A 19,537-nucleotide genomic window follows, 5' to 3' on the forward strand; every position below is an offset into this window, starting at 1 on the left:
CCGTCCCACCCTTAAGAAATAAGTTCAAAACAGTATATCTATATTTTTGAAATTAACGCGAAAAGGAAAGAAATCAAATTTATTGCATAATAAACGGGCGTCTTCAGACCCACAAATGAAAACAAAGTAAATGCCGCGCCTTCTCGCCGCTTGTAACATAAATCGCATTTGCTTATCAACTAGTACAGGTTCCGAAGCAATCCTAACTCAAAAATAATCCAGCTATTCAATAGCCGTTTTCCCCGATCACTGGTCGTAGGTCAGGAAGTTATCCAGCCCGGTGAATTGGCGCGCCAGACACCGTCCATCGTCGGTGGGTGTGCTGAAGGCGATGCACTCCTTGGCGATCTCCTGACCCAGCACCGTGTGGCACTGGACGACCCGCAACAGCTTCCTGGCGATTCCGCACCGCCGATGCAGTGGAGAAACCCAGATTCGGGACACACCGCAACTGAAATAAGGAATCGATTAGCGTATGATACAACAAAATAAAAAACAATCCTCACCTGGCCGGGTAGCTCTCCTCACTGAAGTAATCCGTGCCGTCCACCTGGATAAACCGATGGGCCTTAGACAGGGGCTGCACCAGGCAGAAACCCACAATCTGCTGCTTCCGTACCGCCAAGAAGGCAACAAAGATTTTTGGCACGATGTACGAGGAGTACCCCAGCTCCTTGTCCACCACTCCGATGAGATCCCGGAGTCTCTCGAGTCGGACGGCCGGAGCGCGTTCGTTAATCCGTATGATGCGACCATCGCTGGCCCACTCCGGATAGACGGCCACAATGTCCTCGTCGATCCAGCCCTTGAATCGCAGCACATGGATCGAGTTGTGGTACTCCCGATGCAGCTGCTCCTCCTCCGGTTCGTGAACGGTGTACACCAATCCGCACTGCTGGCACTGCCGTGCTCCGAAAGCCTTCTGACCAGCATCGATCTGGTACTGATTGGATCCCCCGGCTGCTGACAGCAATCTCATCGAAGTATCCGGCCGACGACGCATCGATTTCTGGACAACGGGCTGCAGTCGCTGCGTGAATATCGGAAATAGCTTTGGGTGGACCTCCTCTGTGGTTGGAGGATCCTGTGGTGGGGGAATATCCAGCGCGGGTTCCTGCAAGGTTTCCATCTGTGCGAGCTGTGTTGCCTCTTCGCTGTTGACTACCATATACAATTCGTCCACAATCCTATTGGCCTCCTCCTTATAATTGTCCGGATTCGCTATGAAAATCTCAAAATTTTGCTCTGTACAAATGTTATTGCTGATGAGGAACTCCAGTAATATTTGCTGCTGCTCCACGATTTCAGGATCATTGGTTTGATATGGCAAACGCTTACGAAATTCGGCGAAGGCATCAATTTCTGCAATTGTCTCTTCTGGCGCATACTCAATTATATCCGGCAAGGGCTCCGTTTCCATGGGTGTGTCCTCCGCCTCCATGGGCTTGATATCCGGCAGCGGTTTCGATTCAACAATTTCGTCTATCACCGTGTCGTCCAGGTTCTTCAGGATCGCATCCACAGTGGCCTGCTCAGCTGAAAAGATCGTTGCCGACTTCACCCGCACTTGTCGTGGCTTTCGGCGTGGCGTTTGGACCAGGGCGATCTTGCCCTGGCTGACGCTGGCTCGGATGTTGTCCGTAATTCTTACTTCCATGCAGGTGCTGCTCCGTCGGCCCGACTTGAAGAACTTGCGCTTACTGAGATCCGCTTGGTCGGCGGGCGGCGAACTGTGGACCGGCTCGTGGCGGATTATCGGTATGATGGGCTCCAATTCTATGACAGGATCGTCGATGAACACCTTCTGCTCATCCTCACTAAGGTCGGAGAAGTCGGCGGAGGTTTCTTGCCACAAGTTCTCTGGCACATTGTTATTATTGTTGGCATCGTCGGCTTCAATCACACTTAATGGTTTGGCCATCTTGATTGGATCCCTGGCACTGCGCAGAATCTGATGCACTTCCTCAACCTTCGCGCGCTCCTCTCTCTTAGTGGTGATTAGGTTCCTCAGCCGTTCGTTGTTAAGGGAGCTGAGGATATTGTCCAAGTCGCTGTGCGGCAGTCGGTTTGTCAGTCCGTGGCGTTTGCGAATTTTGTGCCGAACTCCCTTATTGATACCCAGGACTGGGCGGGAGTTTGGCGAGATTTTTATCGGTCGACGGAGAAAAGTCTTAGGTGTGTTGGACGAAGCTTTCGACTTTGTAGCAGATGCTCCACTGTGAGAATAGAAGGCCATGGTGGGAATACTGCTCTTCAGCGACATCTTGCGCATCTTGGTTTGTGGGGATCCAGAATCGGACTCCGTTGAAGAAACAGCCAAGTTGGATAAGGTTTCCAGGTGGCCGCGCTTTGGGGCATTACGATTCGGTGCTTCTGCATCCGAAGCTGACACTTCAACTGGAATACTTCTGTGTTCTGGACTACCTATTGGTTCAACAATCTCTGAACTGGACAGTTCAACTGGAGGTTTGGTTTCTTTAAGACTGTTTTCTAGAATCTCTGTTGAGGCCTTGGCAATCGCCATTTCTTTGTCATTCGAATTGGGCATTTTAACTGGGGATTTTGTTCTTCTGGTACTGTTTCTGGGTTTCACTGTTGTGGTTTCACTAACTTCTCTTTCAGTAGGACTTTTTGGATTCCTACTTCCTCTTTCCAAGGACTCTGTTTTGGTTTTTAGAATAGGTACTTCGCTAGCTGCTTCTTTTAACGCTGTGTTCCTCTCCCGACTCTCCATTTTAGTTGGTCTGCTCTTGCTGTGTTCATTCCTCCTTGGGGCTTTACTTATTGGAGCATTCCCGTCCTCCGAATCGGATTCCGTGTCGGTAGACTTCCTCCGTTTGGAGCTGCTTTCCAGGCTAACCCTTTTGGGTTTGACGGTGTGTACTTGGGCGGTGGTCTTTAAGTTGAGACTGTGCCTTCCTCTTGGTGCCACCACATCAGCTTTTGTATATTGTCGCTTCATCAACATATCTGCCACCTTGCTTAGTTTCTTCTGGAAAGTTTCTGGTGAAGACAGTTCTTCCTGATTCTTCTGCGCACTGGCGGTACGTGGACTGCGTCTGCAGCTGGTCTTGATTTCCTGCATGGGTCTAGACCTGCCCCCTGGGGATGGTGACCCCGCGGAAGAGGATGTGGGCGATGACATCGAGGAATCTGCTCGCTTGGCTCGCAGCTTGGGTGTGCGGGGGCTGCTGTTGCGACTGTTGCTGCTGCTGTTGCTATTCAGCCGCATGGTGGAGGTGAACAACTGAGGCAGTTGATCCGCCGTGGCAGCCACAACTACCCCGCTGCGGGTTTTCTTGTTCTCCTTGTTGGTTTCTGGACTGCTGTTGGCACTGCCGCTCCCTGCCTTAGCTCCCTCGCCAAAGAGACTCCTCCGTTGCATATTGGCCGCCACATGGGGTTTCAGCGGCAAGATACCCAGACTGTCTACGTCCTCATCCTCGTCGTCGTCGTTGATCTTTCGCAGCCTGGAGACCGGACTGCCGAACAGTTGCCGCTTGCGCTCGGAGAGGCGTGGAGTGGGCATGCGCGTGGACCGCTTCGAGCCCCCACTACCTGCCGGCGTCTCCATGATCGCGCGAAAATCTTTTATTTCGCATTAACTTTGTCCAAATTGAGACTCCTTCGCGCTTTTTTGTGGCTGCCCAGTGTTGGGAAAGCTCGAACCGATCGCAGGCGTTTGCCAACACTCATTTGGTTACCCGTTGTATGGAGATCACAAAACGGTCATTCTAATTTTTTACGCTAGCACTATATTCGATTTTAGAGCTACATTTTTGTTTTTAAAGTTATAAAATATTAAAAAATATTTTTTATAAGGTGTCAACATTTGAATTACCTTGTTAAAAAATCGTATTACCCAAAATCATATTGAAATCAATTGGAAATAATAATTTGTTATATTTTGGTGTAAAAGAATTTTTTTCTTTAAATAGCTACACCTTAGAAACTTTTAAGGAACATATATTTTATTTTTAATGTAAGTTAAAAGATTAAAATGTTTGAATACCGTAAGAAAAAACAATTTCAGTCGAAGTCCTTAGCTCATAAGAAAGTTATATGTACTTCATAAGCACATAATAATATATATAATTTAATAAATTATACATCTAGATAGCAGAACTTTAAAGTATTTTAATTTGTATGTTATGTTAATGCTAACATTTTCATAAGTTAACAGAATGAGTGTGACCCTACCGCCTCAGCTAGTATTTGGAAAGACGTCACCTCAGGTCACACTCCCTATTCTCCAAACGGTCATACTGCGAACCTGGTGACAATCGATTTGGAAAATTCTGCCGCAACACCTGGAAAATAAAAGTAAAAAAAAAAAATCGAGCTGTGTGTTTATATTTTAATTTGCAGCCCCCGCAGACCAGGTAAGTCCGCCCCCCATTATCCGTACCGCACTTGAAAGCCACGCCAACGAAAGCAACGAGAACCGTGAGAAAATGTGAACTCTAGCCGCCGCCATCTTTTTTTGTGTATGCGTTAGGGCCCAGAATGCCAACGCCAATAAAGAAAATCAAGATAACACGGAAATTGTAGAGGTTACTGGTAATCGCGCTCCTTGTTCTGCTGCCTGAATGTTCCCCCTAATGCCCGTAATAGCTTGAACAAAAAGAAAACAAAAACATTGCCCTGTCTTCTCTGTCTTCCCTTGAGGTATCTCGCGTTCAATCCGCCGCCGCCGTCGCCCAACCGCGAGACATACAAAGCATACATTTCCGACGCAGCCGCCGCCGCCGCGTAGATAGCCACTTTTCCGGGATCCCCCCACCCAGAGTGATAGAAACGATATAACCGTGGACGACCACGCTGCGGAACCCGCTGCCGCCATGCCCGGAGCCGGCACGTTCAAGTTGTTCATCGGGAATCTCGACGAGAAGACGCAGGCCACCGAATTGCGGGCGCTCTTCGAGAAGTACGGTACCGTCGTCGAGTGCGACGTGGTGAAGAACTATGGCTTCGTCCACATGGAGACGGAGCAGCAGGGTCGCGATGCCATACAGAATCTGAACGGTTATACGCTGAACGAGTTCGCCATCAAAGTGGAGGCGGCCAAGAGCCGGCGGGCGCCCAATACACCTACCACGAAAATCTTCGTGGGAAATCTAACGGACAAGACGCGGGCGCCGGAGGTGCGGGAATTGTTTCAGAAATACGGCACCGTCGTCGAGTGCGACATTGTGCGCAACTATGGTTTCGTCCATCTGGACAGTATCGGTGACGTGCAGGACGCCATCAAGGAGCTGAACGGTCGCGTTGTCGACGGCCAGCCGCTCAAGGTCCAAGTGTCGACCAGTCGTGTACGGCCCAAGCCGGGCATGGGCGATCCGGAGCAGTGCTATCGGTGCGGAAGATCCGGGCATTGGTCGAAAGAGTGTCCGCGACTGTACGGCAGCGCCGGAGGCGGACGCGAGCCGCCCTCACCGCTCAGCGCCGGCGGCTACAGAGATCGCATGTACGGTCGTGACCCGTATCCGCCGCCACCACCTCCGCCGCCGTTCCTGCGTGACCGCATCATGGATGGCTTTAGGGTAAATTCAGCAACCATTTGCCCCCCCTGATTAAATCATCCATAATCCATTTGAGTCAAGAACTTATTGCGCAGCCACTAATGTAACTACGGTTTTCGTTTCCGCAGGATTATGACTACTATGACCGCCGCTTCGAAGACTCACGCGATCTGTACGAGCGTCGCTACCAGACCTCGCGCATGCGCGACTTCCCGCCGCCGCCCATCTCGCGCCGCGAGCCCATGCCCCTGCCGCCACCCCTGAGCGGCAGCCTGCGCTCCTGCAGCGTCTCGCGCGGATACGACACCATGTTCAGCCGCCGCTCGCCGCCTCCGCCGCGCAGCAGCAACGGAATGAGTCGTTACGGGTAGGTGCCATGTCGCTTTGTCTGAAAAACCATGATAAAGCATTTAGGTCTATCTTAAAGTACAGGACCATTTAAATACTTTATAATTAGAACACACTCTTCATTAAAACAGATTGTAATTTGGGGCATGATTGCTATACGTTTTAGGCACTTCTTTATATGCGGCAAACTAATATTACCTAAAAATTTGCATTTCTATTAGACACAATTCTACTTAAAATTATAATCGGCTATTAACCTTTGACCATTTGAAAATGAAGCCCTAGAATGTTTCGTGTTGGCGTTTTTCAATGACGAAACTAGAAAACACGTAATTGGTATATAAATGGATGTAAAATAATAACATACGTGCTTTTTTAGTTTATACCTCTCGTTAAGACAGATTCTTACGTGTTTCTTATTCCTCCTCCACAGCTCGCCCACTCCTCACGGCTACGAGGACTTTAGCCGCGACGCTTTCGATGAACGCATGATTTCGTCTCGCGGAATACGTGGTCCCTCGCCTCCGGGTCGCCGATACGCGCCCTACTGAGATGAGTTTTACTATCACGGCAGCAGCTGAGTGGCGGTTGCACTACCCATGCCGCTGCCCATGTCTGTGTCCCATCCCCTGGCGCACTCTCTGATTCACACACCCAGCAACCAAAGGACGGCGGGTGGGGACTGCTGGCTGATCTTCTGGTCGCCAGCGGGCTACTACCATCAACAACACCAACAGCACATGCTGATGCCGACGACATTTTCACATTTGTGGCTGCCGCCTTGGTGAACCACGCGTATTTTACTAAGCCTAAACTAACCATAAATCATATACTTAAAGAAGATGGAGTACTGTTCGAAGCATCCTCCTTGTATGCAAATCATGCCTAAAAGACTAGACAACGACGTGCTCCTCCCCCCACATAAATCCCCAGAGATTCGAGTACCAATAAAGCATAAGCAGTCGAAATATGCAAAAATAAACATGTATTTTAAAGCTTATTAAGGGGCAGTATTGCAACGAAGTGTCTTAAGAACTAGGAGCGCTCCATCCGCTACGCGTGCGATATGGAGTGCTGGCTGCCGTGGAAGGGCTCTTCGGGTGAGTGATCGTCCTGTTTGCCGCCATTGTGCTTGTTCAGTTCTTGCAGCTCCACAGGTGTGGCCTTCTCGAATGTTGGAGGGATTAGTAGTCGACTGAGAAAGATAACGAAGTTTGATTAATTCCGGGGAACACCCATTAAAGAAAGTGGTTATCTTGACTCACTTGCTGCACTGCAGCCAAAACATCGAAGCGATCATCATGAACGAGGTCACGCCAAAGGTCCACACTGTGCCCAGCCGAGTGTAGATGGATCCCACGAAAAGTGGACCAAGTACGCGGGACAGACAGCCCGATCCGGTCAGCAGGCCCATCCAGACGCCTTGCGGCCTAGGTCCCAGAACCTTTGAGAATATCGTCTGGATGAGCGTCACTCCAATGGGATATCCCACCGAGGTGAGGGCAAATCCAATGATGAACTGCGTCAAAGTCAGAGCCGGCAGTTCGCCACACCAAGGTTGAGTTTCATAGGGGCAGCCCAAGAAGAGGGGATCGTGCTTGGTCAGATTCAAACTCTCATTGAAGGGCTGCGCCAGCTTGGGCGGATCCGGACCCCAGGGCACGAAGAGCACGCGCCCAAGAAACATCAACGAGAATCCACCCCAGATGAGCACATAACGTTCGGCCAGGAGCTTGCACATGGGCCCGATTAGAACAAACGTGACCAAGGAGACAATAGCTGCGGTCGTCATCATGAGGCCCATGTACCAGAGGGCCTCGTCGTCGGTCCAAGCGAACATGTCCATGGTCAGGGATGTGCCCAATCTGCTTAGCGATAAGGAAAGCCAGTTGAGTTCCGGAACTGCTCATTATCAAGTCAACTTACGTCTCCAGCAGAACAAAGTTGAAGACCAGAACAAAGAAGGCTACGATCAAAGTCCAGGCGGAGAAGTAGTTGGGCTTGATGCCCTTCCAAGTCTCTCGCTCCGAAGTGCCGCCCTGCATCACCATCACCTCGCGGGCAGCGATTTTGTGCTCCTACAATTAAGTCCATAATTAAAAAACCCTTTACACTCGGCTGCGTTGAGATTTACCTCAAAAATGCCAGGCAGGAACATTATGAAGTTTCCAATGCTCATCACCACATTGATCCATCCGGATGCCGTGTACATGTTGAAGTGCATCATACCCCCCAGCCAAACGTGCCCCTGATCCCCCAGCGGAGTGACGGCCGCCTGCAGAGTCGGTCCAATGATGAAGCCCAGGACCTGAGCCAGAGACACCATCGAAACGGCATGCGTGCGTTCGCTGATGCGCGTGGCAGCCGACAGGTAGGACCGGCACAGGGCAATGTTGGCCGAGCTTACGCCGATGAGGAATCGCGAGGCGAGCATCCAGTACTTGACGTTATCCGGGCGCAGTTCCAGCGAGGAGTATATCCCACTGGCCAGGGTGAACAGAGCCAGCGAAATGAGCAGGGGCAGGCGAATCTTGCCCAGCTTGTTGCCCCACCAGCCGAAGATGGGGCTGAAGACCATCTGACCCAGCGGATTGGCGGCTACAATGAGACCCATGAACTCCTTGCCCGCTGTGGGATCTAGCTAAAGAGAGATTGGCTTGAGAAACGGAGCGACCACATGGCTGTCGTCTCGAACCCACCTTGTTGAGGTAGGGCCAAATGCCTGTGAGAATGATGCTGAAGCCCAGCGCCATCAGGAACATGGTGAAGTAGATGATCCGGACGGAGAGCCAGCGCTGTTTGTATTGCTCCAGCGTCTCCAGGCCATCGTCCACGTCCTCCGGCAGTCTTTTGGTTTCGAAGCGAGCGGACACTCGGCGGGCAAACTCCATTGTGTGGGTTGGTTGCACGTGTTGGTGGGTGGGTTTGAGTGAAATGATAGTACTTTTTGGATATTACCGCCACTGAGTCATTCTGTAACTGTATTCGAAAATGATTTTTTGAGTTCTGTGGGAATGTGTCACTTTTTGACATTAGATGCCAATTTTTTCAAGAGAGCATTAGGTTTTTTTTTTAAATGATAAACCACTCAAATAAATGAATATTACTCTCAATATAGTATTTCAAGAGCGGTAATAGAGAAATATAAAAATAACCACTATTTTATAGTACTAAAATAATGCCGAAATGTATCCAAATTTCATTTTCGGTATTAAGAGTTGTTGGTATGAAAAAGTAATTTTGAAACCAGTATTATCTATTTTTTTATAAACAAGTAAGGTTTGGAAGCCATATTTTTCAATTGAATATTATTAGGGAACGGAAACTTTAACAAATCTTTGACTATTTCTTATGAGTAATCTTTATGGCAGGGTGTAGCCCCAAATCGATACCCAAGAAACCTTGAGTATTAAGCGGATTATCTGGCAGCCGTCGCGTGATCATCCTCCGAAATACCGAAGATATGGGCAACCATATGGCTGAACTTATCACAGTAATTGCTGAAGATAAAGGCAATCGGTGCCGGAATAAAGTCGGTGGCTGTCCGTTGCCATGAGAGAGTGTTCGTGTGCCTTTAGTAAAAGTCACTATCACTGTGAGTTCGCCTTTGTTTTTGTTTATATGGCTTGATAAGGTCGCACTTAGCCCGTCAGTTTATTACATGATATTATTTATCAAAGGGAGAGGGGGCTGCAGACCTGTACAGTTCCAAACTAATTTAAACTAAGCCCACTCAACAAGTGTTTTCGAAATGCAACAAGTGCAGTGATTAGCCATACGAATCAGTTCAGAATTTCTACTTCCTAGTTTCCCAAGGGAAAGTCACGGCTTCGTAAATCAATTTCAGATTGAGTTTGTTTCCAATTGATGCACTGGGTTGTTGTTTGTGGAGAGCCAGATTCTCGTTCTGGTTCTCCAAGCACGCACACACACATCCCGCGAATACTAGATACAAGATAGCGACCGTTGATCTCGGGCTGCCTTGGGCCTGCCCGGCTGAGACACACTTTGTACTGGCACTCTCCTCTTTGATTTCTAATTATTTCGGCTTTTGAACAGCTATTTGGCCCGCGCACGACACTTTACTTGTGTGTCTTATTTGGTCACTCATTGGAACACATGTATGTAAATAAAACAAAGGTACACTCTTTGTTTTATTGGCTCTATGTTGTTGGCACGCTCTCACTCTCCCCACTTTAGTAACACATAAGAACGCATTTCTCTGGCTCCTCTGCTCCCAATGGCTATATATGTATAATATCTGCCTACGCAGTGCAGCGCCAAGAACAAGTAACCCCCACCGCGGATCCTCTCTGGCTACTCTACTATGTAATCCCTTTGTGGGGCTTCGAGCGGGCAGGGTTATGCACCTTTTACCGATTCGGTTCCCCTCTGGCAACTACCTGTTGCAGCGGAGCGGAGTGACTACAACCACTGCTGAGGAACGGTCGCGGCAGACTGTGGATGCGACGCTTGTTGCCAACAAATCGGCCGAAACACGGAGCGGGAACTAAAGAGAGAGGACCCCTTCAAAGATACGGGAGCGCTCGAAAGTATGTTACTAAAGTATTTTCGAATTCGTGCGATACTCGGCCATCAGCCGAAACGAAAGATACAGATACTAAATAAGTTAGGATCCAATTGTACCTGTGGGCCGCACAGATAAAAGTATCTGAGAGTACTGAAAGTGTAACCACTTTTAGCTTTACCTTCTTTATCAACAAAGAGACAATTACAATTTGAAGACCTAATAACCAAAGTCTCTTCTTATCCTTATATCCTATGCTTATATAATCGTTACAATTACTGAGTCATTGTGATAAACTCTAATCTCAGATTGATATCAAAGTGAAGTTCGTGAAATTTAACATTGTTGATTTTAAAGACATATTAGAAATATCTTTATAACCTAAGTCTACGGAATATTCTTTATATTTCTTCATATTATCTTTGATATACGTGAACTCTTATCTCACATAATAATAGCTTCCAAAAATCGGAGCTTACACTGAAAAAATAGGCTCACATAACTTTTCTCTTAAGATAATATCGAGAATACTTTAAGCCAAAAATGGTAAATGTTCACCGCTTATTGGATAACTGCGAGTGCAGAATAATACAAGTTGCAAATTTATTTTATGGGTGCTCAAAATCCTTAAAAATATACAACAAAATATGAAAGTAAAAATAAATGTTTAGATTGGAATACGAATTAGGTGCGGGAGTACCTCTACAGATTCCCCCGGGCCTGCTGCAAGCGCATGAGACGCCGTTGTCTCAACCAGGGCAGCAGGAGACCCCCTCGCTGGACAGGAAGTGGAGCCAAAGGTGCGGGTGGCATGGGAGCAGCCAGGGTCACAGCTTCCGGAATGATCTCATTACGTCGGATGTCGCGGAAGGTGGTTCCTGGCCGCCGGGGCACAAGCTCCTCATCCTCTCTCTCATCCTTTTTCTGCGGCAAGGCCTCGTTCCTGATATTCAGGCTGAAGACATCACCACTCCGGGGATCGGACGAAAGGTGACTCACGGTGTCCTGAAGCACCCTGGGAATCCGCTCCACCACCTGTAGGGCATCGCGGAGAGGACGAATCTCTCGCTCCGGCTCCCTGCGCGTCTGCTCTTTGGGAGCTTTGCTCTTGGCGATCTTACGTGAGAAGGGACTCTTCTTGTTCTTTCGGGAGATCTGCTCCTTCTTCAGAGGAGCGGGGCGAGTCAGACGCGGAGCAGTCTGTTCCAGGAACCACGGCTCCCGACGGGCAGGCTCCTCCAGAGCAGTCTGTCGCTTGAAAGGCGATGGCTTCGACTCCCGCTGCTGCTTCTGGGCTCTGGTACCCAAGGGCGAGGGACGCACCAAAGAGCTGGCGAAGTCATTGAACCACTCCAGGTGCTCAACGGACCTCTTGTGCCTGGCCACCGCCTGCTCCGAAGCCTTGGAAACAGTATCCAGGGCATTGGCAGTCGACTGATTGGCAGACTTCTTGGCGGGCTTGTAGATGGTTATGTTAGAGCGACGATTGCGAGGAGCCTGACCCGAAGCGGAGGCACTCCTGGCCACCAGATCCCGCTTCTGCTCGAACTGCTGGGCGTTGCGCACAAAGCGATTGCTACTCGGCCCCTGGATGACTATCTCGAAGGGCAGATTCAGCGTCTTGGCATTCATCTGCATGGTGCGGATACACTCGGTGTCGGAGTTGTCGTCATTGCACTCGCAAAGGCACTCCTCACCGCAGTAGAAACCCAAACAGCCGCAGTGCTCGCACAGGGCCTTGCAATTCTTCTCCAGCTTGGACTCCGTGAGGGGATTTACCCTGCGCGTCGCCTTCGTGGATGTGGCCACCGTCGATGGGGACTTGGTGGTCGTGGTGGGAACAGCACTCGCCTGCAGATGGATAAGCCCTAGAAGAAGTATCACCGTAAAGCCAAAGGGGCTGCTCTTCCGTATACTTCTGCTCGTCATTGTGGGTGCTCCGGCTCAAACTGTCTGGCCAACTGCGATGCACAACCGATTTTATAACGCTGACCAGGTGAAATCGTAGATGTTCGTGACTGACAGTTGATTCTCGACTTCAGTTCGGCGGAATTTATGCTGACTTCGTGTGATCTTGAGACATTTCCCAACTGGGTTCTCCCATTTGGTACTGTGTGCCGAATTATTTTTTTGGCACACTTTGGCGTGCCAAGGCCGAATTGCCGCACTTGAACTTGGCCCAGAACACACAAATATTTGTTTACAGAGTTTATTAAAAAAGAAACCAAATAACGAGAAGCCAGTGAACACATTAGCGGCGCTTGCCCTTTCCCTTCTTGCCGCCGCCGCCACCACCGCCGGATCCGGAGGCACTGGACTGGGTCTGCGACTGCTGGTGGTACGACTCGCCGGGTTTGTTCTGGCGCGTCTTCAGCAGCGGGATCTTGCTGGCGATGTGCAGCATTATGGACTCGCGCGAGGGAAAGTCCTTGTTGAAGAGCGTGCCATCGGCGTTTCGCAGCTGGACGCGCACACGGCCACGCACCTGGAGCTCGCTACTCTTCTCGCGGCAGTACTTCATGTTCTCCATGAGGAACTGCAGGTTGGACACAGACAGCACGTCGCGGATCTCTATGTAGGTGGGGTTGTCCACGCAGTTCTCCTTGGGCAGTCGGCGACCCTCCTGGCGCGTCCGCTTGCTGTTGATGTAGGCGGGGTAAATGCAGATCCACCTGTGACAACAATAACAATAGAGACATGTGAGTTCGGACTTTGTTTTGATATTTTTGTGTAGTTCCTACCGCTCCATCTCGTTGTGCTTTATGCTCGGGTTCCAGTTCTGTCGCATGGGTGCAGCTGCTGCCATTTTCGTCGGATTTTTATTATTAATCTATTAGAATTCGAACAAAATTACAAAAAAGTAAGGTAGAAAGCTGTTTTCCACGCAGGCAGAATAGGGATGGCAATGGGGGAACACTAATAATCGATATCAGGGCAGAAATCGAGTAATTGGCGGTGACTTTTTTTTGGCTATTTTAAAAAAAAACTGTTATATATAATATAAAAATATTTGCAAAATGGTTTTTATAATTCTTTTTTACTTTAAAAAAAAGCCTAATTTTTTGAAGCGCAGTGATACGTTTTTTAATCTTAAAATTCATTATAAAATTACATTCCATTAACATAAACTCAAATTGTTTAAAAAACCTACGAAAGTCATTCATAAAAGCCGAGCTTAATAATATAATACATTTCGCTCTTATAAGCTTGAAAGCTTAATAAGATATTCTAAAAGCAAATCATTCTAATTAAATTAATAATAAACCATTGCTTTCAGTTTGGTGGGAACACATTTTTGTAGCCCACGAAACCACATAACTTGCGGCTACTTTCCCGCCAAGCGACTTCGCTAGATATCTCATCCCTGGCAGAATCGATATCATGGCAAAGGGCACCCATCTATCGATGTCGATATCGCTTCGAGCGCATCTCCAATACGCAGGCCGCGGAAGAACTTCAATAACAGTCTGTTTTTGGACTTTCCGTGGTGTATTTGCCTTGATTCGTGCGGACTACGCGAACAGCCAGTTGGAGCGACGACGAGCGGCCAACGAACAATTCTGGTCACGCGTGTCGAGCGGAGCCCAGCGGTAAACAAAAGCACGCCCCACTGCGCCCACCCCCCGCAATCAAAACAACAAAAGCGAACACGCAAGGCCACGGCGGAGCCACTGCAACAACAAGAATGGAGGAACTGAACAGCATTTTGCAAAAGACCAAAGATAAATCAACGCAGAAGGAGCAGGATGAGGTACTTATCCCACGGCCTAATCCTTCCGGACCCCCGAACTTTGACATTTGAAAGTGGCCCCCCGAAAGACACTAACTAACTAGCTCTCTCGGCCTTCTTCTTTTCGTCTCCTTCTGCTCTTCCCCTGCCCCTTTCCGTTCCCACCCACAAAACCACCCCACTCCACTTTTTGGGGTTTATTTACATGTGGCCCACGCACATTGCGACGACGACGACGACGACCGATGGCTGAACCTTATCCAGATTCTGCTGCAGCCCTTCACATACATACAGCAGATTCCTGGCAAACAATTCCGCTCCGAGTTGGCCTTGGCCTTCAATCACTGGTTGCTCATACCGGGCGAAAAGTTGGCGCAGATCGGGGACATTGTGCAGATGCTGCACAATTCCAGTTTGCTGTGAGTATATCATTATAAATAGTATACAGCTGCGGTCAGACTAATAGCCCTAATGAGCCCGCAATGTATCAGCATGAATATTATAGGCATAGTCGATTTTCGGCAGTATACTAAGATATGGGAACCAATTATATTGTAGATATTTTGTTTTTAACTTATTATTTATTCAAATAATGATCTTGTAAGAACCACGTTTATAAGTCGAATTAAAAAATTGTAATCAAAAGATATCTCGGGTTTAAGAACCTATACTATTTTCCTACTATACCCTTGACAGTTCCACATCATCAACTGTTTATTTTCTAACTATGAATCGTACTTATAAATGCCTTTATAATATGTAATAAAGTGAGTAATAACATTACGTTTCAATTTTAAGTATATATTTTTTAGACCTACTAAACTTTAAGTACTAAACTTAAGTACCTGTCGATATTGCACGTCAGCTAATCATGTGTGGCGCGTTTTAATTTTAAGTTTTGACCCTTGCCTTCCCCCGATTTCTTCGATTTTCTGCTCTGTATTGTTTGGCTTTGGCTTTGTTTACCTCTTGCTTGCACCCCCAAACCTCCAACCGTTTGACCCCTTCCCCAGCCAGCCTAATCTTTCTTCACACTTGCACAGCCTGTATTTGTATACATTTAGTTGGTTTGCTTTTGTTTAGATGGATTCCAGTTAAATTTCTAATCGAGTGTGAAGTTCTCAGAGGAAGTGATGAAGGGAGTCTCTTCTCACCGAGAAATGCGTACATATATCCAGAAATGCCCGCCACATGCTCGCCCGAAAAGTTCTTATCACCGTTGGCAGTTCATTTCCATAACGCGCATATGTTGTAGATAAGTTTTGGATTACCATTTGGCGGGTGACTCACTGCTATCCCCCGAATTGGAATTGGCCATATTGAGCAATGTTCTCGCACGTTTGTCGGCTATTTGCACAGAGCACTGTGCGCTGGCCTCAAATCAATTTCCAAATTTCATCATGAGCCCGCAGGTTTTTCTGTTTACAATTGAATTTCTTTGCATTCCATTTCGGAATCCGAAATTGCATAAATTATTTCGATTTTTCTCCCGGCCCCTGGGCGGCCGAAATGCGAGAGCGAAGAGATGAAGGAGCTGCTGGTCTGACAACGAAATGCCGCAATTAAACTTTGAACTCGACCAATTGAAGTGTCTGTGGCTTTTCAATTAAAGCCAGTGAACTGAGTCGAAGTGGCCAGGGATTTTCGCCTATCTTGGGGCAGCAGCCAAGGAAGTGTTCATGTCGTTTTCGGGCTAATCCCGTCGTGCCTCCGGCCACCTGTCGCCGCCCATTGAAAGGCGAACAGCCAGAAATGGCCTTAATTCTGCTTAAAATCCCCAGCATTGTTCCTTGGCAGCCTTCTCAGGCTCAGGCTCATTCCCCCAAGTGGCCGCCTCCATATGTTCTTGGCGTTCTTTCCTTTTTAGTAATGCATTTTCATATTGGCAAAAACTTAGTTCTACAACGATGCCAGCAGTTACAGCAGTCGGTGCCCGAGCACCCCGACCCTCGTCCGTCCGTCATTCATGCACTTATGCCCATTGTCAGTTAGTCAGGCCGTCGCCAGTCGACAGGCATTGTCACAACTCTTGCCACGCAGCACGCCCACTATTTTCCCTCATTTTCCCCGTCCCCGTCCCCGTCCCCATCACCAGCCCCAGCCTCCTGCACCCACCATCCTTTCCATATCCCAGCCCCTTTGTGCGTTGTCGCTTCAACGCCCACGCCTTCATGCCATGCCACACCATCCAATCCCGTCCCATACCAACCCATCCATAGTCCCTACCAATGGCTTTGCCAGCTTTGGCGGAGCGCAAACATTTTTTAATTACGCAAATGTTGGGCTGCCCAGCTCGTTTTACCCGCCGGGCACCATAGTTATTGAAGCGATGGCGGCCTTAAAGCGGGGCTTAAATTTACACATCTATTATGGGGCCACCGCATGTTCATAAGTATGTATGCTTAGCCTGACAAGAGGGGGAACAACACCTATTGGGGGTGTTGGGTGCTGGACACGTGACGAGCTCTCCTCTGTTGGTACGTTGCTCGAGTTGTGAAATTCTATTTAAAAACCCCCACTTTCTTACCCAGTACGTGTTCGTGGCATTAATGGATATACAAGAACATCTGCTGATAAGTAAATTATCGTATTTCGAGCAGAAACAAAATCCCAACTGTACAAGCGGTATAAAATATTTCAATTAATTAAAATTCCACAATTGTAGAACTTTTATGGCTTACATGTATTTTAATTTTAGTGTATACATTTTTAACATCTTAATTTTAGAATAAAAGTAGAAAATTAGTTTTTTTCAAGGTTGACTAGATGTAACTGCCTTGTACACGATTAATCAACTCACGGCTACTATATACATATGTGTTCTTGATACTAACTTACAGCATTGATGATATTGAAGACAATTCGATCCTTCGCAGAGGTGTGCCCGTGGCGCATTCCATATACGGCGTGGCCAGCACCATAAATGCGGCCAACTACGCACTGTTCCTGGCGCTCGAGAAGGTGCAGCAGCTGGATCACCCGGAGGTACCAACGAAACCCGATCTGGGACTGGATTGGAATGTCAAGTAATCCGCGTTTCTTGCAGGCCACCAAGGTGTACACGGAACAGCTGCTGGAGCTGCATCGCGGTCAGGGCATGGAGATCTACTGGCGCGACAGCTTCACGTGTCCCTCGGAGTCCGATTACAAGCTGATGACGGTGCGCAAAACCGGCGGCCTCTTCATGCTGGCCATCCGCCTGATGCAGTTGTTCAGCTCCAACAAGGAGGACTACTCCAAGCTGACGGCCATTCTGGGCCTGTACTTCCAGATACGCGACGACTACTGCAACCTGAGTCTGAAGGAGGTGAGTGGAGGTGAGAAATGCAAAAAGCAGTTAATAATAAATGATATTTCGATGTGCAGTACACGGAGAACAAGAGCTTTGCCGAGGATTTGACAGAGGGCAAGTTCGGTTTCCCAGTAATCCATGCGGTCCGCACCCAGAAGCAGGATAAACAGGTTTTACGTAAGTCCGCTGTCTTGACCTCACCCAAAGGCTTTCCACTCAACAAGCCGTGGGCTTATGCCTATATCCACAGACATATTACGCCAGCGCACGCACGACATTGAGGTCAAGAAGTACTGCATCACCTTGCTGGAAAAACTGGGCAGCTTTCAGTACACACGCAAGGTTCTGGAGACGCTCGATGCGGAGGCGCGGGCGGAGGTTAGTTAGTTCCTTGGCAGCCACTTCAGATTCTTACAAATACCCATAAAATGTAACGAAACGGAACGCTTTCCAGAACGCATGTTAAATGAAAGGCTTATAACTAGAAAGCCTAGGAGAGCTTCCGCTGACAACCACGTTTTCGTCTAACATGTGGATGAGAAAACCGACCTAAGTGTAGTTAAGCAAGAACAGTACGACCAACCTTAAAGTTCTAAACATTTTAGCTGAGCTTTTTATATAAAATATAATCATTAATTCATCGGACCAATGTATCCATAGCCACTCTATTGCTAGAATAAGTTGTTTGTTCCGATCTAATAATCCCTTATCCCCACAGGTGACTCGCCTGGGCAGCAATCCCTACATGGACCGCCTGCTCAACAAGCTGCTGTCCTGGAAGACGAGCGATAGCGCCAGCATCACGCAGTCGAACCAGATAAATCACAACAACGTGTCGCGCGGCAGCCCCAACCAGAACACGCTGAATTGCAATTAGCAGCCAAAGAGGCAAAAGAGGGAGCAGTCGTGAATTGCGAACGGCAGAGCCTCTTTTGCCGCCAACCCGAGGCAGCAGCAGCCGCAGCAGGCCAGCAGTCAGCCCACGCCCGCCTGCCTAAGTGCTCCCCTGCTGCGATTCCTGCAGAAGCTTAAGATATTCTGAGATTTAGAGATTTATGTTCCCCTTGGCCAAACCGGAAAACCCACAGAGAACCCTTTACTTTCTACCAAAACTAGAGCGATGGACGGCGGATGGATGGAAATGGACGGATTGTAATGGAATGAAATTGAATGGAAAATGAGGAAAGGACAGGGATGGAAAACAAAACCAACAGCAGCCTTACAGAAAATTGTTAAGCCAAAAGTAAATTGATATAAGCCAAGCTTATCAGTGAGCTGGCGAAGAGCCATAGCACAGCTTTCCAAGAATTTGTTTTTGTTTAGTTTTACTTTAGTTTCGCTTTAAAGTTACCTAGATAGTTAGGGGCCACGACGACGGCTCGACTAGTTTCGTTTCTTTTTTGCCCAGCGAACGGGGTCACGCAAAAATCTCGCAGAGCATTAACTTAATTATAGGATATGCAATTTTTTAGCTCTTGTATTTCTAAGTGTGTTTGTATCCGTATTCGTATCTCGATTCTGCAAGCAATTTTCCGATTTCTAAGTGTCATTTTTAAATCTAACTCAATCGGAACTCAATGTGCACTTCCTTTATCGACGTTGTTCCACTTTTAATTGTTATAAAAAGGCAATTCGTATACACATATGTACTATTAACGACAAATTGTTAACGTTTTATGCAACAACTACAAAATCAACACAAAGGAAAACCACTATATATTGAAGTAATGATAATGATGCACTGCACAGCAGATTTTTGCACATTGCACCACCTAAAAAGTATATACATACTATATATAAATATATATATTTTTATTGTAGTTATACACTTGAAAAAAAGGAAAAACTAAAGCGAAAAGAGAAACCTCATAAAGAGAGCAAGGGGAGTAACCAGTTTGCTGAAGAGAAAATGAAAACAAATTGTAAACTATGCGAACATTTTATGGTAGGAACGACAACTAATAGCCGAGAATTTACAGTGCACGCCCAGATGCAGCTGAATGCAAGCGCACCTAACATTTTGCCCATACACCACTAATGAAAACATTGAAATATATGTATATGTATTTAAATAAATATTTATGCCACGTTGTCAACTAAAAGATAAGTGCTGGGCT

General features: G+C 47.7%; 6 protein-coding genes across 9 annotated transcripts; 2 read left to right on the forward strand and 4 right to left on the reverse strand.

The window, feature by feature from the left end:
• Positions 1-39: 39 nt before the first annotated feature.
• Positions 40-3,671, reverse strand: LOC108028649 (N-acetyltransferase eco). The gene is made up of 2 exons (XM_017100574.3): positions 507-3,671; positions 40-451 (listed from the first exon to the last, which is right to left on the reverse strand). The coding sequence occupies exons 1-2, from the start codon at positions 3,572-3,574 to the stop codon at positions 247-249; spliced, it is 3,273 nt and encodes a 1,090-aa protein (XP_016956063.1). The 5' UTR covers positions 3,575-3,671; the 3' UTR covers positions 40-246.
• A 560-nt stretch (positions 3,672-4,231) lies between these two features.
• Positions 4,232-6,852, forward strand: LOC108028584 (RNA-binding protein lark). The gene is made up of 4 exons (XM_017100495.3): positions 4,232-4,382; positions 4,669-5,543; positions 5,651-5,889; positions 6,304-6,852. Exons 2-4 carry the CDS (start codon positions 4,842-4,844, stop codon positions 6,419-6,421), a joined length of 1,059 nt encoding a protein of 352 aa, XP_016955984.1. The 5' UTR covers positions 4,232-4,382; positions 4,669-4,841; the 3' UTR covers positions 6,422-6,852.
• LOC108028583 (major facilitator superfamily domain-containing protein 8) lies at positions 6,839-10,340 on the reverse strand. Of its 3 annotated transcripts, none has more exons than XM_017100492.2 (6): positions 10,241-10,340; positions 8,570-8,849; positions 8,005-8,511; positions 7,797-7,948; positions 7,136-7,735; positions 6,839-7,065 (listed from the first exon to the last, which is right to left on the reverse strand). In XM_017100492.2, exons 2-6 carry the CDS (start codon positions 8,759-8,761, stop codon positions 6,924-6,926), a joined length of 1,593 nt encoding a protein of 530 aa, XP_016955981.1. In that variant the 5' UTR covers positions 8,762-8,849; positions 10,241-10,340; the 3' UTR covers positions 6,839-6,923. The 3 variants fall into 3 exon arrangements, with proteins under 3 accessions (XP_016955981.1, XP_016955982.1, XP_050741878.1); XM_017100493.2 differs by having other exon boundaries at positions 10,274-10,330; XM_050885921.1 differs by lacking the exon at positions 10,241-10,340 and having other exon boundaries at positions 8,570-8,962.
• Positions 10,341-10,959: 619 nt separating this feature from the next.
• On the reverse strand, positions 10,960-12,499 carry LOC108028038 (uncharacterized). Its single transcript, XM_017099676.2, has one exon. It carries the CDS (start codon positions 12,325-12,327, stop codon positions 11,101-11,103), a length of 1,227 nt encoding a protein of 408 aa, XP_016955165.1. The 5' UTR covers positions 12,328-12,499; the 3' UTR covers positions 10,960-11,100.
• Positions 12,500-12,593: 94 nt separating this feature from the next.
• Positions 12,594-13,303, reverse strand: LOC108028130 (signal recognition particle 19 kDa protein). Its single transcript, XM_017099783.3, has 2 exons — positions 13,140-13,303; positions 12,594-13,070 (listed from the first exon to the last, which is right to left on the reverse strand). Exons 1-2 carry the CDS (start codon positions 13,202-13,204, stop codon positions 12,650-12,652), a joined length of 486 nt encoding a protein of 161 aa, XP_016955272.1. The 5' UTR covers positions 13,205-13,303; the 3' UTR covers positions 12,594-12,649.
• A 490-nt stretch (positions 13,304-13,793) lies between these two features.
• On the forward strand, positions 13,794-19,527 carry LOC108028481 (terpene synthase). Of its 2 annotated transcripts, none has more exons than XM_017100344.3 (7): positions 13,794-14,149; positions 14,393-14,547; positions 17,005-17,113; positions 17,175-17,435; positions 17,495-17,597; positions 17,671-17,798; positions 18,139-19,527. In XM_017100344.3, exons 1-7 carry the CDS (start codon positions 14,084-14,086, stop codon positions 18,295-18,297), a joined length of 981 nt encoding a protein of 326 aa, XP_016955833.1. In that variant the 5' UTR covers positions 13,794-14,083; the 3' UTR covers positions 18,298-19,527. The 2 variants fall into 2 exon arrangements, with proteins under 2 accessions (XP_016955833.1, XP_016955832.1); XM_017100343.3 differs by having other exon boundaries at positions 13,797-14,149; positions 16,969-17,113.
• The last annotated feature ends 10 nt before the right edge of the window (positions 19,528-19,537 follow it).

The sequence above is a fragment of the Drosophila biarmipes genome, chromosome 3L, assembly GCF_025231255.1.
Source record: "Drosophila biarmipes strain raj3 chromosome 3L, RU_DBia_V1.1, whole genome shotgun sequence".
Classification (NCBI taxonomy): domain Eukaryota; kingdom Metazoa; phylum Arthropoda; class Insecta; order Diptera; family Drosophilidae; genus Drosophila; species Drosophila biarmipes.

What these genes read in the sequence shown, in the direction of transcription:
- LOC108028481 (XM_017100343.3), top strand. Translation starts at nt 14,084, where the DNA reads ATGGAGGAACTGAACAGCATTTTGCAAAAGACCAAAGATAAATCAACG. An exon ending in AGCAGCTGGATCACCCGGAG is followed by an intron (nt 17,114 to 17,174) that starts GTACCAACGAAA and finishes CGTTTCTTGCAG; the next exon opens with GCCACCAAGGTGTACACGGA. An exon ending in GCAGGATAAACAGGTTTTAC is followed by an intron (nt 17,598 to 17,670) that starts GTAAGTCCGCTG and finishes CTATATCCACAG; the next exon opens with ACATATTACGCCAGCGCACG.
- LOC108028649 (XM_017100574.3), bottom strand. Translation starts at nt 3,574, where the DNA reads ATGGAGACGCCGGCAGGTAGTGGGGGCTCGAAGCGGTCCACGCGCATG. An exon ending in GAGGAGAGCTACCCGGCCAG is followed by an intron (nt 452 to 506) that starts GTGAGGATTGTT and finishes TCCTTATTTCAG; the next exon opens with TTGCGGTGTGTCCCGAATCT.
- LOC108028583 (XM_017100492.2), bottom strand. Translation starts at nt 8,761, where the DNA reads ATGGAGTTTGCCCGCCGAGTGTCCGCTCGCTTCGAAACCAAAAGACTG. An exon ending in TTTGGCCCTACCTCAACAAG is followed by an intron (nt 8,512 to 8,569) that starts GTGGGTTCGAGA and finishes ATCTCTCTTTAG; the next exon opens with CTAGATCCCACAGCGGGCAA. An exon ending in TCCTGCCTGGCATTTTTGAG is followed by an intron (nt 7,949 to 8,004) that starts GTAAATCTCAAC and finishes ACTTAATTGTAG; the next exon opens with GAGCACAAAATCGCTGCCCG.
- LOC108028038 (XM_017099676.2), bottom strand. Translation starts at nt 12,327, where the DNA reads ATGACGAGCAGAAGTATACGGAAGAGCAGCCCCTTTGGCTTTACGGTG.
- LOC108028584 (XM_017100495.3), top strand. Translation starts at nt 4,842, where the DNA reads ATGCCCGGAGCCGGCACGTTCAAGTTGTTCATCGGGAATCTCGACGAG. An exon ending in GCATCATGGATGGCTTTAGG is followed by an intron (nt 5,544 to 5,650) that starts GTAAATTCAGCA and finishes TCGTTTCCGCAG; the next exon opens with GATTATGACTACTATGACCG. An exon ending in AACGGAATGAGTCGTTACGG is followed by an intron (nt 5,890 to 6,303) that starts GTAGGTGCCATG and finishes CCTCCTCCACAG; the next exon opens with CTCGCCCACTCCTCACGGCT.
- LOC108028130 (XM_017099783.3), bottom strand. Translation starts at nt 13,204, where the DNA reads ATGGCAGCAGCTGCACCCATGCGACAGAACTGGAACCCGAGCATAAAG. An exon ending in AAGCACAACGAGATGGAGCG is followed by an intron (nt 13,071 to 13,139) that starts GTAGGAACTACA and finishes TTGTTGTCACAG; the next exon opens with GTGGATCTGCATTTACCCCG.